The 25,773-nt window shown below is 39.2% G+C and overlaps 1 protein-coding gene across 1 annotated transcript in view; it reads right to left on the bottom strand.

The window, feature by feature from the left end:
- Nucleotides 1–286: 286 nt before the first annotated feature.
- The window catches only part of abhd3 (abhydrolase domain containing 3, phospholipase), a 31,051-nt gene continuing 5,564 nt past the window's right edge, over nucleotides 287–25,773 (bottom strand). The window contains exons 2-9 of the mRNA XM_026910113.3: nucleotides 22,757–22,920; nucleotides 14,780–14,962; nucleotides 11,474–11,519; nucleotides 10,110–10,222; nucleotides 8,171–8,344; nucleotides 6,927–6,975; nucleotides 6,675–6,840; nucleotides 287–6,206 (exon numbers count right to left, since the gene is read on the bottom strand). Of these exons, the coding sequence (XP_026765914.3) occupies nucleotides 6,022–6,206; nucleotides 6,675–6,840; nucleotides 6,927–6,975; nucleotides 8,171–8,344; nucleotides 10,110–10,222; nucleotides 11,474–11,519; nucleotides 14,780–14,962; nucleotides 22,757–22,920 (1,080 nt within the window). The 3' untranslated portion in view covers nucleotides 287–6,021. The remainder of the gene's footprint in view (nucleotides 6,207–6,674; nucleotides 6,841–6,926; nucleotides 6,976–8,170; nucleotides 8,345–10,109; nucleotides 10,223–11,473; nucleotides 11,520–14,779; nucleotides 14,963–22,756; nucleotides 22,921–25,773) is intronic.

Here is a 25,773-nt window from a genome sequence, read left to right as displayed (position 1 = left end):
TCATTGCTGTTATCTGATATTAGCTGTGTATTGTGTTTTGAGCATTAATAATAATAATAATAATAATAATAATTAAAAATTATTTTTTAAAAAAAAGTGGCTTATAATCTACAAGTGTCAGTTTAAGAATCTGATTGGTCAAGTGTTTTTTTTTCCATCTAACAATAATTGGTTCCTTTAACTGAGAGGCGGGACTTATGCAGTACAGCCGCCACTCCTAACCTTTCTGCTTTCAGATGTATTTATTGTCGTCGTAGATCTGCTGAATGAAAACAAACTCAGAATATAAGTTTTAATTCCATAATTTATTCAAGACAGCAAATGCACTTTCATCCAAGTACCTGTGCATAGGCTTTATCTACATCCACATTTCTTCTTTTTTTTCGTCTTATTGCTGAAAACAAGACCATCCTTTTAGAAATGTATAAAAGGAAATACACTTGTTGGTGAAAAATAATTCTATCTGCCGTTGTGCTGTGAGTTATGTCATGTGTGATGGGTTTCGCTGTTAGTAGGACGATTTCCTCGAGAAGTTCGTTAACAGTTACACCTGCTCCAGTAACTGGAGGAAAAAGTAGTTTCTTTACATACATGTGGAATTAAACACTTTCCATTTAAACAGGATTTTCATCCAAACACACCAAGACTGCATTCCAGTACTGTTTTTAATGCGCACTCGTCCCACGTGATCGAAGCCTTGCCAACTTTCTGCTACTTTAGCTACTCAAGTAAAGTTTTTCAGATGATCGATAGATGATGGATCGACTCAAAAATCATCATAGATGAACGATCATTTGAAGTTTCTTTTACATTAATTTTAGGTGTTTATATTTGTTCTACTCTAACTAGTACATAATATAACACTGCTACTTTACTCGGATAGCCACTTACTTAGCATGGTTGCTAAGCAACAAGCTGATAGAACTGTACACAGACTGTGTTTTGGTAAAACAGTGCTGAAAAGCAGAGATTAATACAAAAAAAAGTACAGCAAGAATGTCACATAGACCTTCACATCCTCAACTACGTCACAGCAACTCCAACTGTGCAAGATATAAAACGTCTTTACAATTTTTTTTTCTTTTCAAAGCTGCTAATTGGTTAGAATCATACTAGCTGGAAAAATGACACCATCTTGCTTTCACTATTTTCACGTTAACACAAGCGTTTGTGCAGTTTGGTGTAAAATATAAGCGGATCTCTCCAATACGGAGCTGCTGAGCGTGATAACAGGCTTTAACTCCATTTTTCTTTTATTTTCATTACTGAATTCTGAAATACTGAAACTGGTCAAATCTGCTTAAAACTATTAGAGGTAGGAGAAATCGACCAATGAAAGCACATTCACGGTGAATTATTCATGTCTTCTACTGTACATTTTGCTTTTCCTTTTTTTCTTTTCTTTTCTTTTTTTTTTTTTTAAAGAGAGCCAACGTCTGCTGGAATAAACGACGGGGATAAGTGCATGCAGAACAAACAGAAACAACCATTTTGCTACAATCTGTAATTTACTCTTTTTTTTTTTTTTTTTTTAACAAATATCAATACCATGTAAAGCTAAACTACTGACAAATGAAAAAGAATGAATTTAAATTGTGAAACCTTGCATCCCTGAGGGCTAAGATGCTACAGACAGTGAGAGGAGAGAGAGGGGGAAAGAAACAGATAAAAAATACGCTTTAAAAAAGGAAGAGGCTGAAAAAAAATGTAAATAACTGAAAAAATAAATCTGGATAGAAACGGGGGAAATTGAGAAGATGTGTGATTAGAAATGAAGAACTGAGGAAGACATTACACTGTAAAAAAAAACAACTTGAAAAAGGTTTAAATGAGTGGTTTTGTTGTGATGGTTGAACAAAAATCCATGAAAAAGTCAGTACAACTGTTTAAAACACTTATTCAACCTAAAGATGAGTTTTGTGAACAACGCTTTGCAATCTTATTACCTGGAGTCAAGTCACCTATCTGATTTATCCCACAGGAGGAAGCAAATCCCAGTTTCAGAGTCAAATCCAACCATTTGTTTACTTTGAGACAATAAAGAAAAACAGTTGTTTAGTGATTTTTAAAAGAACTTAACAGACGTGCCTACTGTGCATACAGAACTGTATAACTGTACAGAAGGGAATAAAAACGAAGGCAGGAAGAAATGAGGAAGTGATGGAGAGGATGTTGGTAATGTGGTTAAACATGGAGAAGAAATAGAGAAGAAATGGGTAAAATTTGCAGAAGGGTGGGAGAAGATGGAGATGAAATAGTAAAGAAAATGGAGAAGAGATTGAGAAAAGATGCTAAAAAGCAATGAAGAAAAAAATATATAAAAAAGGAGGACAAATATGGAAGGAGTTGAATTAATAATAAGAAGCAACTGATAAGAAACGATGGTTTAATATGGAATAAAGAGGGAAGAAGATTGAGAAGATGGGAAGTAAAGAAAGGAATGAATACAGAGAGAAGCTATTTATAAAAATGATCTGTTATATATGGTATATTTTCAATCAGTGAAACAAATGAGGATGAATAGGAGAGAGAGAGAGAGTGAGAGAGAGAGAGAGGATGACACTCATCTTTTAGTGTACTGATCTGTGTTCATTTATCTGAAAGAACGGATGGAGATCCTCTGAGAGAGAGAAGTGAAGAAACATCCTGACTGCAGGTTGGTGGATGGTGGATGGGAGCTGCTCGCGATACAAAGCGAGAAAGCGAGAAGCGCAGGCAGCAGAACAAACCACTCGTTTAATGAGCAAGGAACTGATCCACTCTGACAAAGTCCTCAAAGATCGAATAAGCAGCGAGGCTCTGAAGACAGCTGGGAATATTCATCTCACAGGAGAGACGGCCAGGAACGAGCTTCAACAAGACTTAATCCCGCTTTCACACTTAACTACTGAGTGTCTCTGGAGCTGATTTCAGATCAGTGTCTCTCACTGAAGGAGCGTGTGAACTGTTTTACTGTTTAAAGTCAGTTTAAAGTCAGTTTAAAGTCAGTTTAAAGTCAGTTTAAAGTCAGTTAGGCCAAAGAAACGTGTGAATCTCTCAAAAAAGCAACTTAATAAATTAATAATTTACTCCAACACATTAAATGTAATGAAAACACACACATTGTGTTCACATTACAGTGATCCAAACCTGTTTTTTTTTACTAAATGTGAACAGAGACACACTGTGTGTTCGAGTGCTCCTGGGAAGTTCATATTTACGAGTTGGGAAGTTATTAATTATGACGTCAGGTGCGTTCAGGTCACTTTAGTCGGAGCAAGATGGCGGTGAACCTTCTCTTAATTAACTCCAAAAAATACAGCAATGTTTTTAACTCTACTTCTAGAAAATGAAGAAGAAACAAAGCGCATGAGGTGTGTTTTGCTTCGTTATGTTTCTAATCAATTTACCAAGCCACTGTAGACTCTATCGTTACATATTATACTGTAATTGTACAATGCTATCGTATTTTGTGCAGGAAATTAGCTTGTTTTATTGTAAATAAAAAAGCCTGATAAAGATAAATTCACTGATAAATACTCAGCTAATTAACCATCAGCTACAGACGCTGTATCCACTGATTCCACCATGTTCTCTTCCTGACACGCCCCCTTCTCAGAAACTCAGCGCTGAAAGAAAATCCCGAGTTTCCCACTCGTAATTACGACTTTGTGGTGGTGTTCATGTTCATGTGTGTTCACCTCGTAATTCCCATCTTTCCGACATGACTTGAACGCACCGACAGATCTTAATATTTTGGAATGAAAAAGAAAATCAGATCTACGCTGCTTTCTTAAGCACTACTAGATCACATATGTTTTACTTCAGGGACAAAATGCAATGAATAAATTAATCATTTATGTCAAAGCATAAAATATAATGAAAGTTCATGATACGGTACGTTCACATTTGCAGTGACTAAAATCAGTTTTCTTTGCCTAAAAAATTCAATTTAAAAGTCATATTTTAAAATTAATCGAAGCTGCTTTCATATGCGCTCTTCCATGTACGTCCATGAGAGCGTTATGAGAAAACGCAGATCAAAAGTCATGATTTTTTAACACCATGCCGATAACTAGCTAGCTATCAAGGTAATGTTAACTAGCAAGGCAGCTAATTAGTTACCTATTTATGTCCTATGACAAACTTTCAGTGCAATGCTAGCCAGCTAGCTATACTTAATACCATATTGGTATTAGTAACACCTTATGAAGCTGTTAGAGAGATACTTACGTTAAGCTAACATACTCAACAATAAGTAATGTAATCCCAGTGTAACACTCGCTAGCTTATTTAAGAGAAAGCCGTTAAAGGCTAGCTATTTTTCGGCAAAAAAAGTTCAATTTATAAATCTTTATTTCATACTATTAAAACAGCCGTAGAATACGAACGCTCGTGCTGCCAGTTTATTCGTATTATCACTACTGCGTGAGGGATTGTCTAAAAACTGCATTTCTCTTGTTCATGATGCGTGTGTGTGAATCGTGTGTGTTATTAATCCGTGTGCATGCGGCTCAGTTTCAGCCAAGCGTTCTCACGAATGTCATCTACATCTATCATGGGAATGCAGCCAAAACGGTTCCTCTCGACCCAAATCACGAGTCCGCTGAATATCTAAACGAATAAATACTCAAGTGTTGTGAAGAAGGGATGGACGGATGGATGGATGGACTGACAGATGGATGGACGGATCGTGGCCAATCGAGTTTAATGCAATGAGACGTTTAAGGCGAGACACTACAGCCAGAAATGAGTTTGTCAATCATTTCTCAGATTTTTTTTGGATAAACCACATCTATACCACACACACACACACACACACACACCTCCGCTCAAACTGTACTAATGAAAAAGTCTGAAAAATACAGAAAAATGTTTTTTTTCGTTCGCAATTATCTGACTCTTTAAGCTCCTCCCACTTCACAATCACGTCATATTTCTGTGAAAAGCTCGTTTCCTGATATTTATGTCAGTGTAAGTCTCATTACGATACACACCTCAATTTCCTTTAGAAACCACAATAATTAGAGAGGAATCACCTTAATCCACATCGGGCATTTTTAAACATTTAGTTTTCGCAAAATCAGTTTTTTTCTATTTTTTCTCATTTTTTCAAATCCAAAATATTTCTAGATGAGCTGTAGTCATTCAATTTAAATTATATCTTCTCTTATTAAAAGGATATTAAAGAGCAATTTCCCAAAATGCTGCTTATTGTCAGATTTACGTTCGATGTTGTACAGAAAATGGTCTTAAAAAAGCATTTTTAATAAAAACGCAGATTTTTTGGATAAAGCACATCTATTCCATGGTATTTTCTTGATTAAACAATAAATAATTGATAAATGAGACACGGCCTCTTACATTTACATAATTTGCTAACTCATTTGCATGAATAAATATCAAATATCAATATGTGAAGGAATTCAACTATAAAAGCAGGACTTGTTACAATATTAGCGATCAAGTGAAATGAATTGTGAATTATTTGTTTATTTACTTTCTTCCTTAGTGATTTTATTTGCCCCTGTTCTCCTGTAGTGTCTCGCCCGTGACAGACGTTTATGGAGCGTCGAGATTTCGAGTGGAAGTGTGTAATAAATCTTTGCAGGTTGGAGCAGAAGGTTATTTAAGTGCCAGTTTAAAGCAGACTGGAATTAAATGAGTGCTGATTGGATGAGTAAGAAATTCACAAAGTTGTTTTTCTTCCAGTTGATCCATTGGTCAAAACAGCGTACTTCAAAATATACACAGTATAATGAAAACCTAATGTTCTCTCAACCTGAATTAAGAGTCTCACACACACACACACACACACACACACACTCACATGGGCACAAATCTACACATCTAAACTAAGACATAAGTGAAGAGTGAAAGAAAAGGATGAACAGGCCGAGTGATCTGAATCCACGAGCGATGTTGTGATCAGATAAACAACCGAATGTCTCGATCAGAAAATGTAGCTGTTGTGTTGTTGTTGTTGTGTTTTTTTTGCTCCTGGGTGTAGGGGGCGCTGTAGCTGAGCGGGTCATCACTGTGTTAGCTTGCTAGGTCTGTTAGCGAGCTGCCGTTTTCAACGACCGCCTTGACGAACTGCCGAAAAACTCGGTCCATGTAGGTGCTGTGACGTGGCCAGAAGCCCTCCAAAAATCCAATATGGCCGCCATGGCACGTGATGAGGAGCGCCAGATTTGGGTTCTGCTTCACTGCTTCGACAGGGATAGCTGTGAGACACACACACACACACACACACACACACGAAAGAAATTAAAGTACACTGATTAACAAGCCCAAAGTTGTTTTTTTTCCTATAACAGTATGTCCCCAAGTGTTTTATTCCGCTTACATCACAGCAACGAGACGTCAGAAAACTTAAAATTACAGCTTTAACTCTGACTGTTACAAAATACTGACACTGGAGACTCCTTCCATAAATGTGAAATAAACTTCACCATATGAATGATTACACACGTTTTTAATCTATTTATTATTAGCGGAGCGTTCGCTGTACACGTCCCTGTGAACGAGCTGTTACTATAGAAATGATAACGTATCAGAACGAGCGCATTAATATAAACCTGCACTACTGTCAGAGCTGCTGCTATAGAAAACTAATCAACACCTTCTGACCAATCAGACTTGAGAATTGGAAACAATGCTGAGGAAAGAGTTTGCATTTCAGGGTTCTTCACCGTGGTTCGGCGAGAAAACGTCGTCTGCTGCGTTGAGACACAACATGGGCACCTGCACCGACTTCAGCTTGTGGATGGGGCTGGCGTCTCGGTAGTAATCGTCGTTAGTCGGGTAGCCGAACATTTTTGAGGTGAAACGTTCATCAAACTCTCGGATGGTTTTAGCCTGAAAGACAGGAAATCAGAAGCGTATGAAGGTTTGATTATTGGACGGGTGGATTCGCCGTACTGAGAAAGAAAAGCAGGTTTTACCTTCATCACATGGTCTATGTCGTAATTCCGCTCGAGAACAGGCCTGTGTCTGGAAAAAAGACCACAGTCAGCATATTACAGTGTCTTACCAAGTGAATATATCTGGAATATAGTCCAATTTAGCTAGTATTTCCTATTATAAGATTACGATAAACCTAATAAAAGATTATTAAACCTTTTTCAAGCCATTTGTGCTCATTTCAAGCTTAACAGTCTTGTTCTACTGGCAGATCATTTTACTCATTTTAAGCATTTATTTCTAAAAGAAGCCAAATTATCTGCCAATAGAACAAACAAATTACAAGCTTGAAATAAGTAATAATGTCTAGAAATAGGTTTATTAATCGTATAATAGGAAATACTAGAGAAATCTGACTACACTACAAAAACTCCTCATCTAGTCAAGACTTACAATCTTATATCTAGCCATAAAATCTTATTGATCTAATTAAGAATAAAATACTATGCAAGAGCAGATTGTGTAAGATTATTAAGATTAAGATTATTTATCTTTTTTTGCTTAGTTAGCAAAGCTTAAAGTTACTTATTTTACCTGCAAATTAAGTTTATTTACCATCACAGGCATCGTCTGAGGCCAGCCTTGTATCTTTTAAGACTTTAAGAAGGTTTTATTAGTATTATTTATTCCAAATGCTTGTTGTTGAATAAATAATTGTTGACAATATGTATGCGTGATCTTGATTTTAATAGTCTTGTTTTAAGTTTAAATGCTTTGTCTCATTTTAAGTCAGAATATATAATGAATTAAGAGGAATTCTCTTGTTTAGTAGCTCTGATTTTAAGATATTTTAACAAATTAAGATAAAGTGTTTAAAAATGAATTAAAAAGCTAGTTTTAAGTTAATTAGACTAAATACACTGCTTGGAATAAGTGCTTTAATGCTTATCTTAAGACATTTTGTTCTTTTCTAAAGCCTAGATATGTTTTCTTATTTCAAGAAATCTTACCAAGTGTGATTATCTTACTGCGCTGGCAGATCATTGGACTTGTTTCTAGTCTGTCTCTTCTGAAATCATGCATCTGTTTCTTATATTTAGACGTTATTTTTTGCAGTGTATTCAGCTAGCTAACTAGCGTCTGCACGATGAAGAATTAAAATGTACTTTAGTAAAACGGACCAAACTCGCTCGTGTTTATAGGGAAGTTCATTCTCGTGATCGGACAGTGTTGGACATTATGCAATGCTAGGCTAGGTTCGGATAGTAACGCCCTCCTGGTGTACCGGTGTACGGAGGCCTGAAGGCAGCTGGTGAGGTAGGAGTTGAAGAGAAAGCGATCGAGAGGTTTCTCCAGCGAAGCGGTGCACTCGAACACGTCCCAGCCGGCTGAGAACACCACCACACCCTTCAGACACGTAGCGTGACCTTTACGACCCAGATAGTTCGCCAGCATCATCCTGCAGAGGAACGACAACGACAGCGAACGTTAGCGCTCTGTAAAAGCAAGGCCTTTAAAACTCGGTTCAGAGGAATGTGAGTTGAAAGACGCTACGATGTTTTGTTTCTAGTTGAGCGCCATTTAGCTCTTAGCCATTATACAGTAATTTGACTCATTTTGCTCGAAAAATGAAGTTCACTCCATTCAACAATTTTTTTTCTCTAAATCTTTACTGTATCCTCATCTTTATTTTGCCTCTTTAATGTAAAGATGTATAGTTGAATTCCTTCACATATTGACTGTAAAGATGTTTAGACGTTTAGTTTTATTTTTAATTCAAGACACATCACATAAGGTCACATCAATGATTTTTTTTTTTCAGATTTTTCAATAAATTGTATCTATAGTGTGTCTTCTTTTAAAGTGTAGTAATAAAAATATCAAACCTCCATAGAAAAAGAGTGTTCAGAGTGACTATGGATGAAGAATTGTCTTGAAACTCGAATGTTTAAAGTGTAAATTCCACCTAATTTGCTGATTTGCTGAATGTGGACGAGTGTTAAACACGTAGCCGAATGGGACTGTGTGGTAAAATCTACAGCGAGTCTCCATACACAGGCGATTGTGTATTCCAGCACCACGTCAGCTGTGTCTTCATCAGTGGATGCTCGTGGATGTTCAGTCTTCCAGCCTTTTTGAATTTGTTAATAAGTTTGGCGACAGTGTGGTGTGTGATGTGCTCGCCATGTTTCCTGTTAAAGTCCATCGCAACCTTCCTGATCCAGCCATGAGAATGATTTCCATACGTTCTTCTTTTCTCAAAGGCGTTCTTAAACATTTCAGTGTTTGTGTACCATTTGAGCAGAAAGGTGCGCAACATTTGCTGTGTAGAAGTGAATAAATGTGTGTTTTTCGAGGCAGGATGCTGGGCCAGCTCTTCAGTCCTGCGTGTTCAGATGCTGAGTTTGTGGAAATGGATGCGGGGGATAAATTAGGACAGCGGAGTGTGTACAGAGGTGTTAAAACATTTCTGCTGCGCTGTCACATACATCAACGCTGGAACACTTGGCCTTCGGGAACACGCACTATATCAATGGCTAGAATGTGAAATATGGAGCTGTTCGATAAAAATAAACACTCGATCGGTGTTATGCAGAATAATGAAAACATCAGGGTCCTGCGCGTGCATGCGGTGATCCTGGAGAACCTGAATATTTCACATTTTTACTGCCTTTATTTCAATAAAACTGTAATATTCTTGCTGTTAAATGTCCATATATCAGCTACGTCTTTCCTCTAACAGTGCCCTCCGTCTCCGCTCCCTATTCCCTACAGAAGTGCACTAAATAGCTCATATAATGGATTCTACACCCTATGTGCTCTTATGGATGTCTAATTTGGGATTTAGTGCCCTGCTCCCTATAGAGGTGCACTACATCACTACACAGGTTATCAAATAAAACGCTTTTACACTCTTTAGAGTGCACTTGCGCTCTAATTTGGGCCTGAGTTCACTAATCCCTACAGAAGTGCACTACATTGTTACATAGTGCAGGAAATAACAGCACTAGTAGTAGGGTCAGATTTCTTTCTTTCGTATTCTATATTATTACATTTAAATGCTATAATACATAATGCATGTCATGTAGGACATAAAAGTTCATGATGATGATGATGATGATGATGATTCTGTTTCTGCAAATTCAGAGGTGTAAAGTGAAGATAAAGGATGAGTGTGTGTGTGTGTGTGTGTGTGTGTGTGTGTGTGTGAGATGAATCTTTACCCTCCCATGGAGACTCCAGCAGCCATGATGGGAGAGGTTGGGTAAGTGTTATTGACGTGTTCAATCACCGTCTCCAGATCCTCCGTGTTCGCTGCACAGTACGTCCGAGGAGTCTGGAGCACACACACACACACACACACACACACATATACACACACACAGGTGTGAGACTGACCTCAGTTTCAAGGTAAAACACTCCCAGTGGGATTATTACACTTGTCCTGGGAATTCGGGTGTGTCGTATTTAGAGGACGTGACACACACCTCTAAGGGCAGATGTTTGTGTTTTCAGCTCTAAAGGACTGAGAGAATTCTGATCTTACACTCTCTAATACACACTGCAACACACACACACACACACACACACAACACTTCATAAAGCATGTGTTAGTGAGACACGTCCTGGTTTTGTTGAGTGACACTCCACTTTCTTTCCACTCCACAGCACAAAATCCTGTGTTTTTAATACACAGTGTAATTTTAACTAACTACACACACACTAACTACACACACACTAACCACTTAACCACGTTAACCACATAACTAGTTACTACAGCGCTGTTGAGTTCTGGATGCTGATTGGTCAGAAGTTGTTGAACAGCAGCTCTGACAGTAGTGCAGGTTTATATTAATGCACTCGTTCTGATACGTTATCGTTTCTATAGTAACAGCTCATTCACATGGACGTGTACCGCAGACGCTTTGCTAATAAACCGATTAAAAAATGTGTGTAGTCGTTGATATTCTGTGAGATGTTTATTTAATTATCATTTATGGAAGGAGTCTCCAGTGTCAGAGGTTAATCTGTAACTTTAAGTAGTGCAACATCTTCAGGACAGGGGAGTTTACGCTTCTTTGCAGTTTCTCGGTAACGTGCGTAAAAACCTGCGTTTTTTTTGTCTTATTAACTTGAAGAGAGAATAAAAGAGAGGCTGGTGAGGGAACGAGTGTTTATAGCTGCTATAACGTAAGTGAGAACAGAAACAAACTCGTTTCTGATGAAAAATACGTGTTATTTAACAAATGAATAAATTGTAATCGTTGCTATGTTGCTGTGGTGTAAGAGGAATAAAACACGGGGGGACGTGCTGTTAGAGGAAATTAACGTTAGCATAGTAACAGTAACTCCACTTCATCACACTTCTGCTAGCTATCTGATGTTAAGTAGCTAGCCAAGTTACTATATTGTGTGAATATAACATCAGTATTTTATTGTACTCACTCAGATGAAGCATTAAAAGATAAGTTGTCACTTAAGCTCCGCCCCTTTTTGATGATAAATGTGTCTCTGTTGCTGTGTGTTTGGCAGCGAAACATGAAAAGTGTAACCACATACCCAGAAGAAAAGGAAGTTGTATTCTTACCAGCAGCTTCTCGCCAGACACGCCTCTGTTGTTGAACACAACACATCTGAAAAAACAACGAGTCAGCGTTCAGACATCTCCGCAAACCACACACACACACACACACACACACACACTTCACTCGTACAGTTTCCGGAGGTTTCTGCCCTTCCTTCAAATGTAAGACACAAATCTGCATCAAGGTGAAGGTTTTTTTTGTTGTTGTTGTTTGTTTCAAATTGACTCTTTTTTTACGGTTCCAAATTCTAGATCAAATATTCATAAATCAAAAAAAAACATTTAAGCCTCAAAATGAATCTGAGATGATGAAAAACAGGCAAAGGAGAAATACAACAGCTTTTTTGTAATATTTATTATTCTAAAGGCAAAAACTGTTTGGAAAATCGTTCTTTTTTTTTTTATTTTGAAACAGAAAATACATGGCGGACCGTGAACTTATTCCTTATTTATCATGAAGCTGGAGGCTGGAGCAGATTATATAAAGTGCATAGAGTTTAACAACCTTAATAACCTTCATGTAGTTTAGCCTGGGTGTGTGTGTGTGTGTGTGTGTGTGTGTCTTTGCTGCAGTATGAAGTTGAGTGTTAATCCATTAAGCTCTACAGACAGACTCCAACTCCAAGATGCTGAGTGGACATTAACCACCACCCCCTGACCACCTAACACCCCCCCCACACACACACACACAACCTCCTACCCCCCCAACCACCTAACACTACCCCCCCCACAACCTCCTACCCCTCCTAAAACTCCTACCCCCTCCCTAAAACTCCACCCCCCACAACCACCTACCCCCTCCCTAACTGCGCTATCCCATAAGGCACTGGGACTGGCATGGAAGAGCTGTCAGAATCAAAAACAGCAGAAGGTGGCACGTCGGCTCTTTTTAAGCGTAAGTGCTACAGGTATTAAACGCTGTTCCTTGTGGTTAAAGCGTACTTGTTTAACAACACCTGAGTCAATTGTTAACTTGTTGAAGGTTTAAACAAGAAAAAACAGTTGCTCCTGTCTGGCAGGTTCTTTAAGTTTTTGCAGTTACTATGATGTCATAGGTCACATGACAATGCCAACATGGCAGATGTAGTACGTCAGGATTTTACTCATACGACACACACATATACTGATCAGTAGGTGCTGTATCAGCGGCTAAGCAGTAGGTACTGAATCAAATGCATTAGGTTCTGAATCGAATGCAGTAGGTACTGAATCAAATGCAGCAGTTACTGAATCGAATGCAGTAGGTACTGAATCAAATGCAGTAGGTTCTGAATCAAATGCATTAGGTACTGAATCAAATGTATTAGGTTCTGAATCAAATGAGCAGTTACTGAATCGAATGTAGTAGGTATTGAATCAAATGCAGCAGGTTCTGAATCGAATGTAGCAGTTACTGAATCGAATGCAGTAGGTACTGATTCGAATGTAGCAGATACTGAATCAAATGCAGTAGGTGCTGAATCGAATGCAGTAGGTTCTGAATCGAATGAAGCTGGTTCTGAATCGAATGAAGAAAGTACTGAATCGAATGAAGAAAGTACTGAATTGAATGAGGTAGGTACTGAATCGAATGCAGTAGGTACTGAATCGAATGCAGTAGGTTCTGAATCGAATGAAGTTGGTTCTGAATCGAATGAAGTTGGTTCTGAATCGAATGAAGTTGCTTCTGAATCGAATGAAGTTGGTTCTGAATCGAATGCAGTAGGTTCTGAATCGAATGAAGTTGGTTCTGAATCGAATGAAGTTGGTTCTGAATCGAATGCAGTAGGTTCTGAATCGAATGAAGTTGGTTCTGAATCGAATGAAGTTGGTTCTGAATCAAATGAAGAAGGTATTGAATCGAATGCAGTAGGTTCTGTCACAGTACGTGATTTTGTACGCAGCCATGGTGTGTGAAGAGCAGTATTGCTCTGAGAGAAAAGAGCTGATCTAGTACACTGCAGACTCTCTCTCTCTATCTCGCTCTCGCTCTCACTCTCGCTCTCGCTCTCTCGCTCTCTCGCTCTCGCTCTCGCTCTCGCTCTCTCGCTTCTCTCTTCAGCTTTTAAAGTTTAAGTTTAAAATTTATATCCTGAATGTATTTATTTCTGTAAAGCTGCTTTGTGACAATGGCCACTGTTAAAAGCACTATACAAAAAAACTATTGAAATGAATCTTTTTATTCAGTAATAAAGCAGTAAATTAATATTAACGCTGTTCATCAGGAGTTCACAAACCATACGGAGAAGCACTCATTTCAGAGCACATCGTTACAATATGCCAAAGGGCGCAGAACTACATTACCCATCAGCCCCAGCACGTCACATGTCTGCCTAATCACTCTCACCTGTGTGTCTCCTTGTTAGCACTACTATTTAAGTTCCAGTCTTTCAGCATCTCACCATCACGCTTCTGCTGTGCTTGTTGTTTGTGCTGCATTATTGCTTATAGCCTTTATGTCTCTTGCCTCGTATCCACAGTTCATGTTGATGGTTCTTGTTTTCATGGTTTTGGTTGTTTTGTTTGCACTTTACAGAATAAATGATCTGCACTTGCATCCGCCTCTATCTCCATTCTGTGACACAATACATGCAAATATTCGAAATTAGACTTTTTTTTTTAAGAAAGCGTACATATTGTCCATCGCTACAGCGATATGATAGACACAGAAACACTTTGCTTTCCTGCTTTTTTTCCCAGATAAAGCAGATAAAATCTGCATTAGGAGTTTTTTTTTTAAGAGAGCTTCGCATTATGAAGCAGAACCCTTTCTTGGAATCTAAGAACCCTTCATTTGTAAGAGAACCCTATTAATAGCAATAGCTTGGAGTTTGTACCACACACTTACCCAGTTAATACACACACTCTTAAAAAAAAAAGGCTTGATAAATAATAAAGGGTATGAATAATATATTTTACTATAAAGCCCTTTCACAGTCATAACCACATATATGGCAATATATGGCAAATGTAGGGCAATATAAACACAAGAAAAACAAAAGAGATGGTTTATATTGCAATATGTACAGTACTTAGATGTAGAAAAATATTTCTCATATTCAGTAAACTGTGATAGTGTGCTTATAGTGAAGAAGACATGATGAAGTGCCCTAATGTCTGCCGTTCAAATGAAAAAAGTGATGAAATGAAGAGACTCTAAAGGTGATGAAGTGCCCTCTAGCTCGCCCTTCCAGTGAGGAATCCAGGCTCTCCTACAGGCGTGAAAATGAGACGACGTGCCCTGTGGGTGCTCCTATGTGTGAGGAAATGTTTATTTTTTCTGCGTCTGCCCCTAGGGTCGGCGTTCCAATCAGACCGGTTGTAACCCACCTGTATCCGAGCTCTCGGCTCTGCTGCACCATGTGCAGGATGTAGGACTCGCGGCTGGTTCCGGTCAGACCGGGCAGGAGCAGGACGGTGGGCCGAGTGGGCGAGTCGGGGTGAGAGAGGCTGTCTTCATTATCAAACCAGTCCAGAGATATCTGACCTCCATCTGGCGCTCTCATGAGCTCACTGCCGCCCACACACACACACACACACACACACACATTTATATGTAACACAGAAGGCAAATCTGCTACACAGAATATTCATCATGGAAAATAATGCGTTACAAAAACATAAAAGCTTTTTCATTCACAGTGAGAGTCTAACCCTGACCCTGATCTGTTTGGAACCTTGACCCAAAATAACTCAATTTCTGCTGAATATATCTTAATTATCAAACCCGAATGAGTCAATAGGCACGCTGCTCGAATCTTTGAACTCTACTTTCAGAAGTCATTCCAAAAACATTAGGATAAGCACAAATACGAGCCATCATTCTAAGCACAAAATGTTCAACAGTGCCTGAAAAATTGCTTTAAAGCTGATTTAATCATGGTATAAACCTTTAGCTCTGAAGAAATGCTAAAAAAAATCTTCAGCATTCTGTAATTAGTTCCTTCGGATCTCTGAATGGATCATCAGCATCATGACAACATGAACAGCTTGCTGCTGCTGTCACTGGCACTGTTAACATATTTTCCACTGACTCATTCGGAAGAGCTGGCATCTCGGCTGATTCCTGCGTTGTGAACGATTTTCTTTTACTGAAATGCTGAAAAGAAAGACGGAGGATATTGCGCACATTATTTCTTTCTTAACGCTCTTAATGGCTTAGTGCCTGCATCCATCTCGGCAGGTTTGCAGGGCTGTGTTCCAAATCGAGTGCTGTCTTGCTGGACATCTCAGCAGTAAATCACAAGGAACGTGGCGTTTTTTGTGTTCTATTAAACTGGAAAACACCAGCTCTAGAAATTCATCAGAAAAAAAAGATAGACAAAACAAAACAAAACACGAGACTCCAGAGTGGTGCAGCCGTCTAAAGTTTTGCCTCTTGACAAGACCTCAGCCATTCACGACCTGGAATATAAGCAAGCATAATTATCCCTGCTTTCTGAGTGGAAGGGACGGCCTCGTTTCTCATCCTCATCGATTACTACTCACATCATCACATCTGTCACATTCACTTGCCCTAAGAGGCCATCGCTGAGAGAGACTCTGCACAAACGTTCTGTGTCAGAATATGAAGTGGCCATAATTGGCCATCATGAATCTACACCAAAACGATAAGCTTCCATCAGAAATCATGTAATTAGTTAAATGGTGTCGACCTGTGTGCAATTACAGTGTCACGTGATCTCAGTATAAATCCACCTACTTCTGGAAAAATCCAGAGTCAAGTAGCACACCTCCACCACCAACAAGTCTCGTTCTTCTTGTTACTAATGTGTACGCCTGAAATTCCCTTAAAATATACTTTAAATATGAAGGAAGCTATTGAAGAACATTCAGTTTGAAGAACAAGGTCAGACATTTGACCTTGCTGTGACCTTGACCATATTTGGATCAATTCCAAAATCTAATCAGTTCATCTGCTGCTTACGATGATCATTCCCTGTATATCCTACAGACATTCAACCACTCGTTCCTGAGGTATCGCGCTAATGAGAATGTTAGACGGACAGGTGAGGAACGTGAAAACACAACGTTTCCAACAGCTAATGGACCAGACATAACAACCAGCATCAGCTATCAAAACAAGTCTGCGACTAGCTTCTGGAAAAAACAGGGTTATGATTCATTTGTTGGACCACCTGAGATCACCATCCCTACAGTGAAGCATGGTGGTGGTAGCATAGTGTTGTGGGGAATGCTTTCTCGTCAGCAGGGGTGAGATCGATGGAGCCAAATACAGGGCAGTGCTAGAAGAAATCCTGTTCCAGTCTGTGTGAGACTTGCATCTGGGGGCGGAGCTTCACTCTCCATCGACTTTAAGCACACTGCCAAAGCTACACTGCAGAGGTTCAACACCAACAAGCTGAATGTGTCCAACTGAGCATTAACATCTCCATGAGCTCAAAGAATTTTTGCCAATAAAAATAGGCAACAATATCAGGATCCAGATGTGCAAAGCTAATAGAAACAAATCACAGCTGTAATTGCTGCCAAAGGTGGTTCTACCAAGTACTGACCCAGGGATGTGAATACTTATGCAACAAATTTCTGCTTTTTTGTTTAATTAACATTTGTGTCACAATAATAAATAGTTTGCACCATCAAACGTTAGACATATCGTGATAAAAATCTCAACGAAGTCCATTTCAGTTTCAAGTTCTAAAGTGTAGAAAAGTTCAAAGGGTCCAATTCTTATGCAAGGCGCTGTATATCACTGCAGCACGCCACAACATGCCGAGTGAAAATAAACGAAGAGGTGAAAGAGAGACTGGACAGAGAGTGTTTTATATATAGCCTGGAACAGCCGGAGCCGTGCTGCTGTTAAGCTGTGCCGAGGGTGTAAACACATCAGGATTTATTAAGTCCAGATTAAACACTGGGGAATTAAAGGACTCGTTCATTCTATCTGTCATAGATTTGAGATGTGACTCAATCTCTTTCCAGCTTCCAGTCTTTAATATGCAGGCTTTAATGTCAAATCTTTGCTTTACTGTTACATTTCCATTGCAGCATCTCCAGTGTTCCTGGTTTATTTAGCAGAAGTGAGCGATTTGTCCCATTATGGCCATTATAATCAGCATGGAATAGCACACAGCAGGAGGCGCGTTTACAGGAAACTAATCCACGACAAGGTGGTGTGATACGGCCCAGTGTGACGCGGAGTCACTGTTACCACCCTGTAACATGACCCTATAACAGTGTTTTATTTCTCTTAAATCACAATCATTTCTTAATAATTACAATTCTAATTTATTAAAGAACAACACATGAGGCTTTTTATCCAATTATAGTTACATTTAATGCTGTGGAACGTCTGCAAAACAAGTTAGTTCCTGTTGTCACTTACGTTATAGCAGCTAGAAACAGTTCTTCTCTCACCAGCTTCTCTTTTTCTCTCTCACTTGAAGTTAAGCTGCATTTTTCTCTTATTTTCATGTTACTGAGAATTTGAAAGGTGTAAACTCCTCTGTCCTGAAGACGTCGGAAAACTTAAAGTTCCAGCTTTACCTCTGACTGTTACAAAGCCCTGACACTGGAGACTCCTTCCATACATGTTACATAAACACATTTCTCCTTACAAAAAACTTCTCCATATCAATGATTACACCTGTTTTTATTTCGTTTATTACAGTACAAGTCCCTGTGAATGAGCTGTTACTATAGAAACGATAACGTATTAGAAGCAGCGCATTAATATAAATAAAAATGAACTGAACTAATGACATGCAGTGATGTAAACAGTGACAGTCAGCACAGAGAGCGAGAGAGAGAGAGAGAGAGACTGCAATCTGGCACAGCCTCGATCCAACCTGCACTGAGCACTGACATCATCAGTCTTTCCCTCAGCTCCCTCCCTCTCTTCCTCCCTCCTTCCCTCCGTTGCTGTTCCTGACTGTACAGAACAGAGTCTTCGTCTCAGTCTGGGACTGCAGCCAGATTCGAAACAGAAATACCCATCACACCGTTTGCAAACGCAAAGCATGAGACATCAACCTTTTACCGTCTACCACATTTCACCAAACATCTGTGAACACTGTTGATGGAGTGCCCTCTGTGCCCTTCGCTGTAGATTTCTGCAGGCTCAGGGAGTCAGCCCTTAATCCATACCCACTCTGCAGTTTTAGAAAGCATGGCTGGATGATCAGATCGGCTCTCTGCATTACCCTAGAACCAGTGTGTAATTTCAGAGCAGGTATTGAATACGCAGTCTGAGATCAACCTCCAACCTCGTTCTCCTCTTCTCTCACCGATCAGCCCTCTCTCTCTCTCTCTCTCACGCACACACACACACACACACACACACACAGGAGAGGAGATGCTAATTACATCAGCATTTCGATTCCACTTCTATAAAAATCCTCCAGGAGAATTCACTGTTCTACCCAAAACCAAGAGCTTCAACAAACTGGGCGTGAAGATTTAAAGAATATGAATAATTTCTCCACTACAGTGCCACTCAGGTGGTTACTGCTGAATTAATATATCGAGGAGATGCATTTCTCAAGATCTATTTCACTGCATCTTAAAATGAGTGACACACAGACAAATCAAATGAATTACACCACTCTGGCAGCGCACTGCAAAAATGACATTAACAAGTGAAAATAGTTTTAATATAGTTCCATTTATTTAGCATTTCAAAAAAGATTACATCCGTCAATCTATCCATCCATCCTCTGTACCACTTATCCTACGCAGGGTTGCAGGGAGCCTGGAGTCTATCCCAGGGATCTCTGGGCACAAGGCGGGGGAAAACCCTGGACGGAGTGCCAACCCATCACAGGGCACAATCACACACACACACACACACACACACACACACACTCAATCACTCACGCATTCACACATTATGGACAATTTGGAAATGCCAATCAGCCTACAATAATAAACCAAATATAAGATTACTAAACTTATTTTTAGTCATTTTTTATTCAATTCAACCTTGAAATAGTCTTGTTGTATTGGTACACAATTGTTTTAAATAATTTAAATGTGATTATTTTAAGCATTTATTTTTAGAAAGAAGCAGCCAATGGAACAAGAAAATATAAAACTGAAATTGAAATGAGTTAAAAATGTCTAGAAATAGGTTTAATAATCTTATTTTTGGGGTACTGTAATCTTCTGATGGGAAATAGTAGATAAAATTGACTATATTCAAGATATTTTCCCTTGCTGTCATTTTTGCACTGTAGCGCTGTGATGTTAAGGATCTACCACTAGCCCGTAAGTGAATGCTATCCGCAGTCAGCTCGTGGATAAACATATCGACACTCGGGTGATGTGTGATGTGAGGACAGAACACCGACTCTCATATACAGTAAGATGTGTTGACCAGTGAGAAAAGCAGCATGTACTCTTAACCAGCTAACATCTGCACCACTTTTTAGGTTTCTGAAACGAAACCCGGGCCTGGGCGGCACACAGGTCCTCACTAATCAATAACTAATTCTTCATTAGTTATTATAACTTTTTCCATTTAAAGAATGTACACAGATGGCACAGTGACACTGACACTGCAGTGACACGAACGATTGTATCAGGTATAGCAGCTCTGCTTTTTCCAAACAACTCAATACTGCTTAAAGACTGCCTTCTTGGTACAGAATTAGGATCCATTTCACAGCCAAGTCTTTCACACACACACACACACACACACAGTGGATGACATCACCGCACACAAAGGCATTTCTCTCTCGGGTTGCTCAAACCCAGGCGACCTTGTGTTACAGCAGCGGACGACCTTCAGTCCTTCAGAGCAGCTGGATGTTCCACATAAACAAAGCCACTAATCAGATTTCAGCCAGAATAGATTTTGTTCCCTTTTGAGTTCATTGTGGAGATAAACACAAAAGATTCCTGCATTGATCACTAATCTCAATAAATGCAATCCAATCAATGCGCTAACTCCTCAGTCAGCTCATTTCCCAGTGATTAATTAGCTAAATAAGCAGCCGATAAAGGGCTAAGAGTAGCCTGCTGGCTGCATGCCAAAACATCCGAGCAGAAAATGTGATGATGATGTATCGTTACTTCATGAGTTTCTTGCAAACTGCACAAAAATGAAAGAATAAATTTACAATCTGAAATCCACTAGAAGCTGCTTAATGACTGACCGTTAATCTGAAAGAGAATGCTCCAAGCTGTGTGTCGATAAATCCCTCGCACAAAAGCCTTCTCAGTCCTGACTACGAGTTCTGCAGATTAATCTCTGGGTAATAAAGCACATCCAGGGAACAAAAGGTATACCTCAGGAATGTACTAATGAAATTCATGTAATTACCGCGTCTCTAAATCACTCACGTCAGCAACAGTTCCTGTTTTCCATCCTGCATGAAGCAACATCGAAGTTCCTGAAGTTATACTGCATTAAACCACAGCGTTGTCTCAAATCTGATTGGTTTTAAGGTGTTGATTAATCTTCTACAACAGCAGCCCTAATAGGTTTATATTAATGCACTCGTTTGAACATGTTACTGTTTCTATAGTAACAGCTCATTCAGAGGGACTCGTACGGTGGACGATCCACATAAAGGGATAAAAAAAAATCATTTTCTGTAAGAAAAGCATTTATTTAAGATTTATGGAAGGAGTCTCCAGTGTCAGCGCTTTGTAACTTTTCCGACATCTTCAGGACAGACGAGTTTACACTTTGCAGTTTCTCGGTAACGTGACAAGCTGCATTTTTTTTTTTTTTGGTCTTATTAACTTCAAGAGAGAGAAAAGAGGCTGGTGAGGGAACGTCTGCGTGCAAACAGGCTCATTCACTGCTAAATTTCAAGCCAGCATTATTTTTGCAAGTTACATTTCTAAGGAACTTGATAGAAAGACAGAATAAAAAGGGACCTAATACGGACCCTTGTTGGACACCATAGTGCAGTTTTTAAGGCTGTATAGATTCTCTGTTTTCCACCTCTTTATTTTGGTTCCTGCTATTGTGTGACAGAAGGAGCATGGCATGAAGCCACAGCTTTACACACACTTAGAGAACAGGAGTATCTACCAAATTCTGAACACACATACAGCGAATATAAAAAGTCTACACTCCCATGTTAAAATTGGAGGTTTTTTCTGATGTAAAAAATGAACCCGAGATAAATCATGTCAGATCATTTTCTACCTTTAATGTGATATAGCACCCAACAACATTCAAGTCAAAAACAAATGGAAACATTTTAGAGGAAAAAAGAAAAAGAAAAAACGTACAGTAACCTGGTTGCGTAAGTATGAACACACTTTTATATTTGGGCATGTGATTGTGCTCAGAATGAACCAATCACATTCAAATTCAGGTTCAAAAGTAATTATCGTTCAGCTGTCATCAACGACGTGATTCTGATTAACCCCAAATAAAGGCCAGTTGTTTCTGTAGGATTTCCTGACATCTTCTCGGTTTCATCTGACTGCTGAAGCCATGGTCCGCAAAGAGCTTACAGAGCCTGTACCTGCTATCTCACTTGTCGAAAGGTATTGATCAGGAGAGGGGTACGAAAGAATTTCCAAAACATTAGATGTACCACAGAACACGGTGGAGACCATCATCAACATCAACAAGTGGAGAAAATGGAGCACCATAGTGACATCACCAGGAGTCACCACAAGTCCAAGTCATAAATCACCTTAAACCATGTGGCAAAACCATGTGTTCTGGTCTGAGAAGAGCAAGGTAGAACTTCTGAAGCATGGTGGTGGCAGCATCATGCTATTCAGCTGGTTCTGTACATCTGCGACTGGGGCTCTATTCAAGATAGAGGGAATCATGGATAGCTCCAAATACCAATCTATTTTGGCACAAAGCAACATCTAAGTGTGTAGACTCTTACCCAAAAACACTGAGTGCTGTATTACCAGGGAAAGGTGCTTTAACAAAGTATTAGTTAGGGGTGTATATATTTATACTTACAACCAAGTTATTGTGAGTTTTTTTCTTTTTTCTCCCTCCAACTTTTCTATTTGCTTTCACTTGAATTTTGTTGGTTGCTTTATCACAATGAAGTTGAAAAAAGATCTGACATCTTGGTTTCCTTTTTTTACATCACAAAATCCTGCTATTTTAAGAGGGGTGTGTAGACTTTTATATCCACTCTGTACTAACTGACACGAGAGAGAGAGAGAAACAATACTTCTTCCACCCAGTGACGACTCCTGACCACGGATGGCACCACTGGGAAAACATACACCGCTGCCCATAACAGCTGCCACTAAGACAGAATGGGTAAGAGTTTATTCCTGACATAAAGACCATGGCCCATGGCTCATGAATAATTAACAGTTTTGCTACTTTAATAGATGAATGAAAAACTTTACTTCCTGTAGGAGACCCAGGGCTTGGCAGTGACAAACGGCCGGAGGAGAGTTTGTACCCGACTCTCCCAGCACCAGAAAGGGGGGTAATACGTCTCCGTCACCACGGGGCAATTCTCCTTCAGAAACTCATAAAACTTCTTCCCTCCAGATACAAGCTTTGGTTTCTGCAAGAGAGAGAGAAATATCACTCTGCAGCTCAAAGGATAAAACAATAAAGATGCTTTCCTAAACTCCTACGAGTACAAATCGAACATAAATATTAGCAAGTTTTCTAGCTAACAAAAGCAGAGGATTCCATTTTCTCACCAGATATACTATTTCTCATTCATCAGGAGTTCTTCCACGTACAGAACTAATGAACAGTAAGACAGAGGATCTGAAACATTTTTCATCTAAGCCCATGTTTGTGAATAGTAAAGGCTTCTGTGTACTCAATATGTTGACAACATCTGCGACGATTGTGTGAAGACAAAAACACCTTCGTGAGTTTACAAGCTTGCATACTCTGAGCGATTTCGGATTAGCCTTCACACGCGAGTGCTCCAGCCCTGCAGGTGGCGCTGTTCAAATTTCACCACTGTTTCCATGACTACAGATTGCCCGCTGCAAAGTGCCAACATTATAAACTACAGAGGCACAGGAGGTGTTAGAAGTACGTAAGCAAATAATCGACCAGGAACAAGAAGAAGAACCGCTTATTTTGTTCCATATTTACGAAGAGAAAAGGGAAAGAGAAATATGACGCAGGTGGCACGTGAGACCATTAAATAACTTGAGGGTTGAAGATAGCGAGTTTAGCATCGTAATGAAACCTGTGAGATACTTGGAATGATAGGAATGTAATGACCAATCACTGGGTTGGTCATATAACACGTGCGTCTGCGTGCAACACGTGGAGCGTTTGCTCATACTGTTTGTGTCAGCAGAAAGTCATCTACGCGTGAAGTGTGCTGAGGCTTTAAGAGTCACTGTGACCCCACACAACCACCCCATCACTGACCAGTAAACGTGATGTGATGCTGGTGCAGTTCTGATGACATTACAGAAACCTCATTAAGCCCGAGCAGCATGGTTGTGAATTATGATTGGTTGGCACATCATCCAATTATAAAAATATTTAATACAATTTTAAGCACATACCACTTTTTTTAGATTTGGCAGAAGCAGAGTGAATAAATATACAAAATTTAAACTAAACAGAGATACAGCTTCAGAGGTATTAATGTGGCCTCACTGGCGCCTCCCTGTGGCTCTGCAGGGGGAACCGCTGGTTTAAAAGACGACTGTCTTTATGGTGTCCTCCAAATTGGACAGTTTCTCTCAGGAGCACAAACTCCGCCTATTATGCAGCTTCCTTCTGGTAGAACGCAATGCTAGTGATCATTCAGTGTCATGATTACGTCACTGTGCTTGTTGATTATTGATGCTAATTGGCGGACTTCACCTAACTGAATTTACTTACGCTAATATAGCTGTACACTGTGCCTGTCCTCACACTCGCCCAACTTCTGCTGAACAGATCGAGACAGTATTGGTAGCAATGGTTGGACTAGGAACTGTGCTTTGTACAGAGCCAGAAATCCAGATGCTCTGCCCATTGAGTGTCTGATTAAAAGCTTTGTACACTTATCTGGCCACAAGCTTCAGAATCTTCTGCCATCTGAACAGCTATTTACACTTCAGTCTGTATGCACTTCTGTCAATCCGGGAAAAACAAGTGAAAACTTTTAGCCAGTGTTTGTGGCCGGATTTAGTGATGAGAGATACTGTGCTCTCTGGATACAGCTGGAAATGTCATGAATTCACTTTCTCAGCGTGTGGTGCGGTTCTCAGCATGATGAGCGCCGCTTTCATGTCGTTTTGTTTTGAGTTCATGTCATGTGTGTTTGTTTCTGTTCCAGTCCTGTACCTGCCCTTGTCCTGTCACTGGTTTATTATCTTAATGTGTTCACCTGTTCTGTGTCCTTGACTTGTTTTGTTGTGTCTGCTCTGTTTTTTGTGTTCCTCCTTGTGAAGTCTTATCGTGCCTTTTGTGTGTTCAGTCTGAGACTTGTTCTCTGATGCTGTGTTTCCTGGTCTTGTTTTTGTATAATGGATTATCCTGTTTTAATGTTGCCTTCATGGTGACCCCTGCTGTAGTCTTTGATGATGTTTCTTGGATTGCACTACATAAAACACATGCTGAGTTTATGCACGTGTATCCTGCCTCCATTAAATGTGCGTTACAATAAGTCTACAAAACAAGGCTAAGCTCAGCTCAATCTGTTAAAAGCCATTTTTAGCTGGTTTCCTTCACTGGAGTGATAAACTACTGATGGCTCTGAGTGATTCCTCTTAATATGTCCACTTTAAACTATATTTTAGTGGATACCCTCACAATTATTGAACTCTTGCACACTGTTATGTTGTGTTTAATGTCATTCTCTTTGAAAATAAAAAAGCTGATGTCATGATATACTAAAAAAATGGTATATTGGGTTTATTATATTGTTCCAACATCATCCCAAATGTATCTAAATATTGTCTAGCATTAATCATGTTGGGTAAGAGTTATTGTAGCACTGTTTGAGTTACAGTGTCTAATTAACCCTGGAGGAGTTAATGCAACAGTGTTGGTGTTATTTTAATACTGTAACTGGTTAATTAAGCAGTGTACCATTTAATTAAACACTACTGGTGGTTACTGAACACTGTAGCTATTAACTCAGCTCTGTGGCTGCTGTGGTTGTTGATTAAACACTGTAAGAGTAGGCTTTATAGTGGTGTATACAGTGGTGTTCAATATTCAGTCAACACTGTGTGTGTTAGTTAAACACTGTGCATGCGTGTTAAATATTAAACAAAAGTGAACAGTCTGTCACAATGATAAACTGAACATTCACAAAACCAATCATTTTTGTTCAGTGTATAAGTGAAATAAACTAAAAAAAAAATAAAATAATAATAATAATAATAATAATAATAATAATAATAATAATAATAAATTAACTAAATTACTAAATATGTAAATGATACAG

The sequence above is a fragment of the Pangasianodon hypophthalmus genome, chromosome 4 (genome assembly GCF_027358585.1).
Source record: "Pangasianodon hypophthalmus isolate fPanHyp1 chromosome 4, fPanHyp1.pri, whole genome shotgun sequence".
Classification (NCBI taxonomy): Eukaryota; Metazoa; Chordata; class Actinopteri; order Siluriformes; family Pangasiidae; genus Pangasianodon; species Pangasianodon hypophthalmus.
Note: the sequence above shows the minus strand (reverse complement) of the source record. Positions and strands in the feature narration are given on the sequence as shown.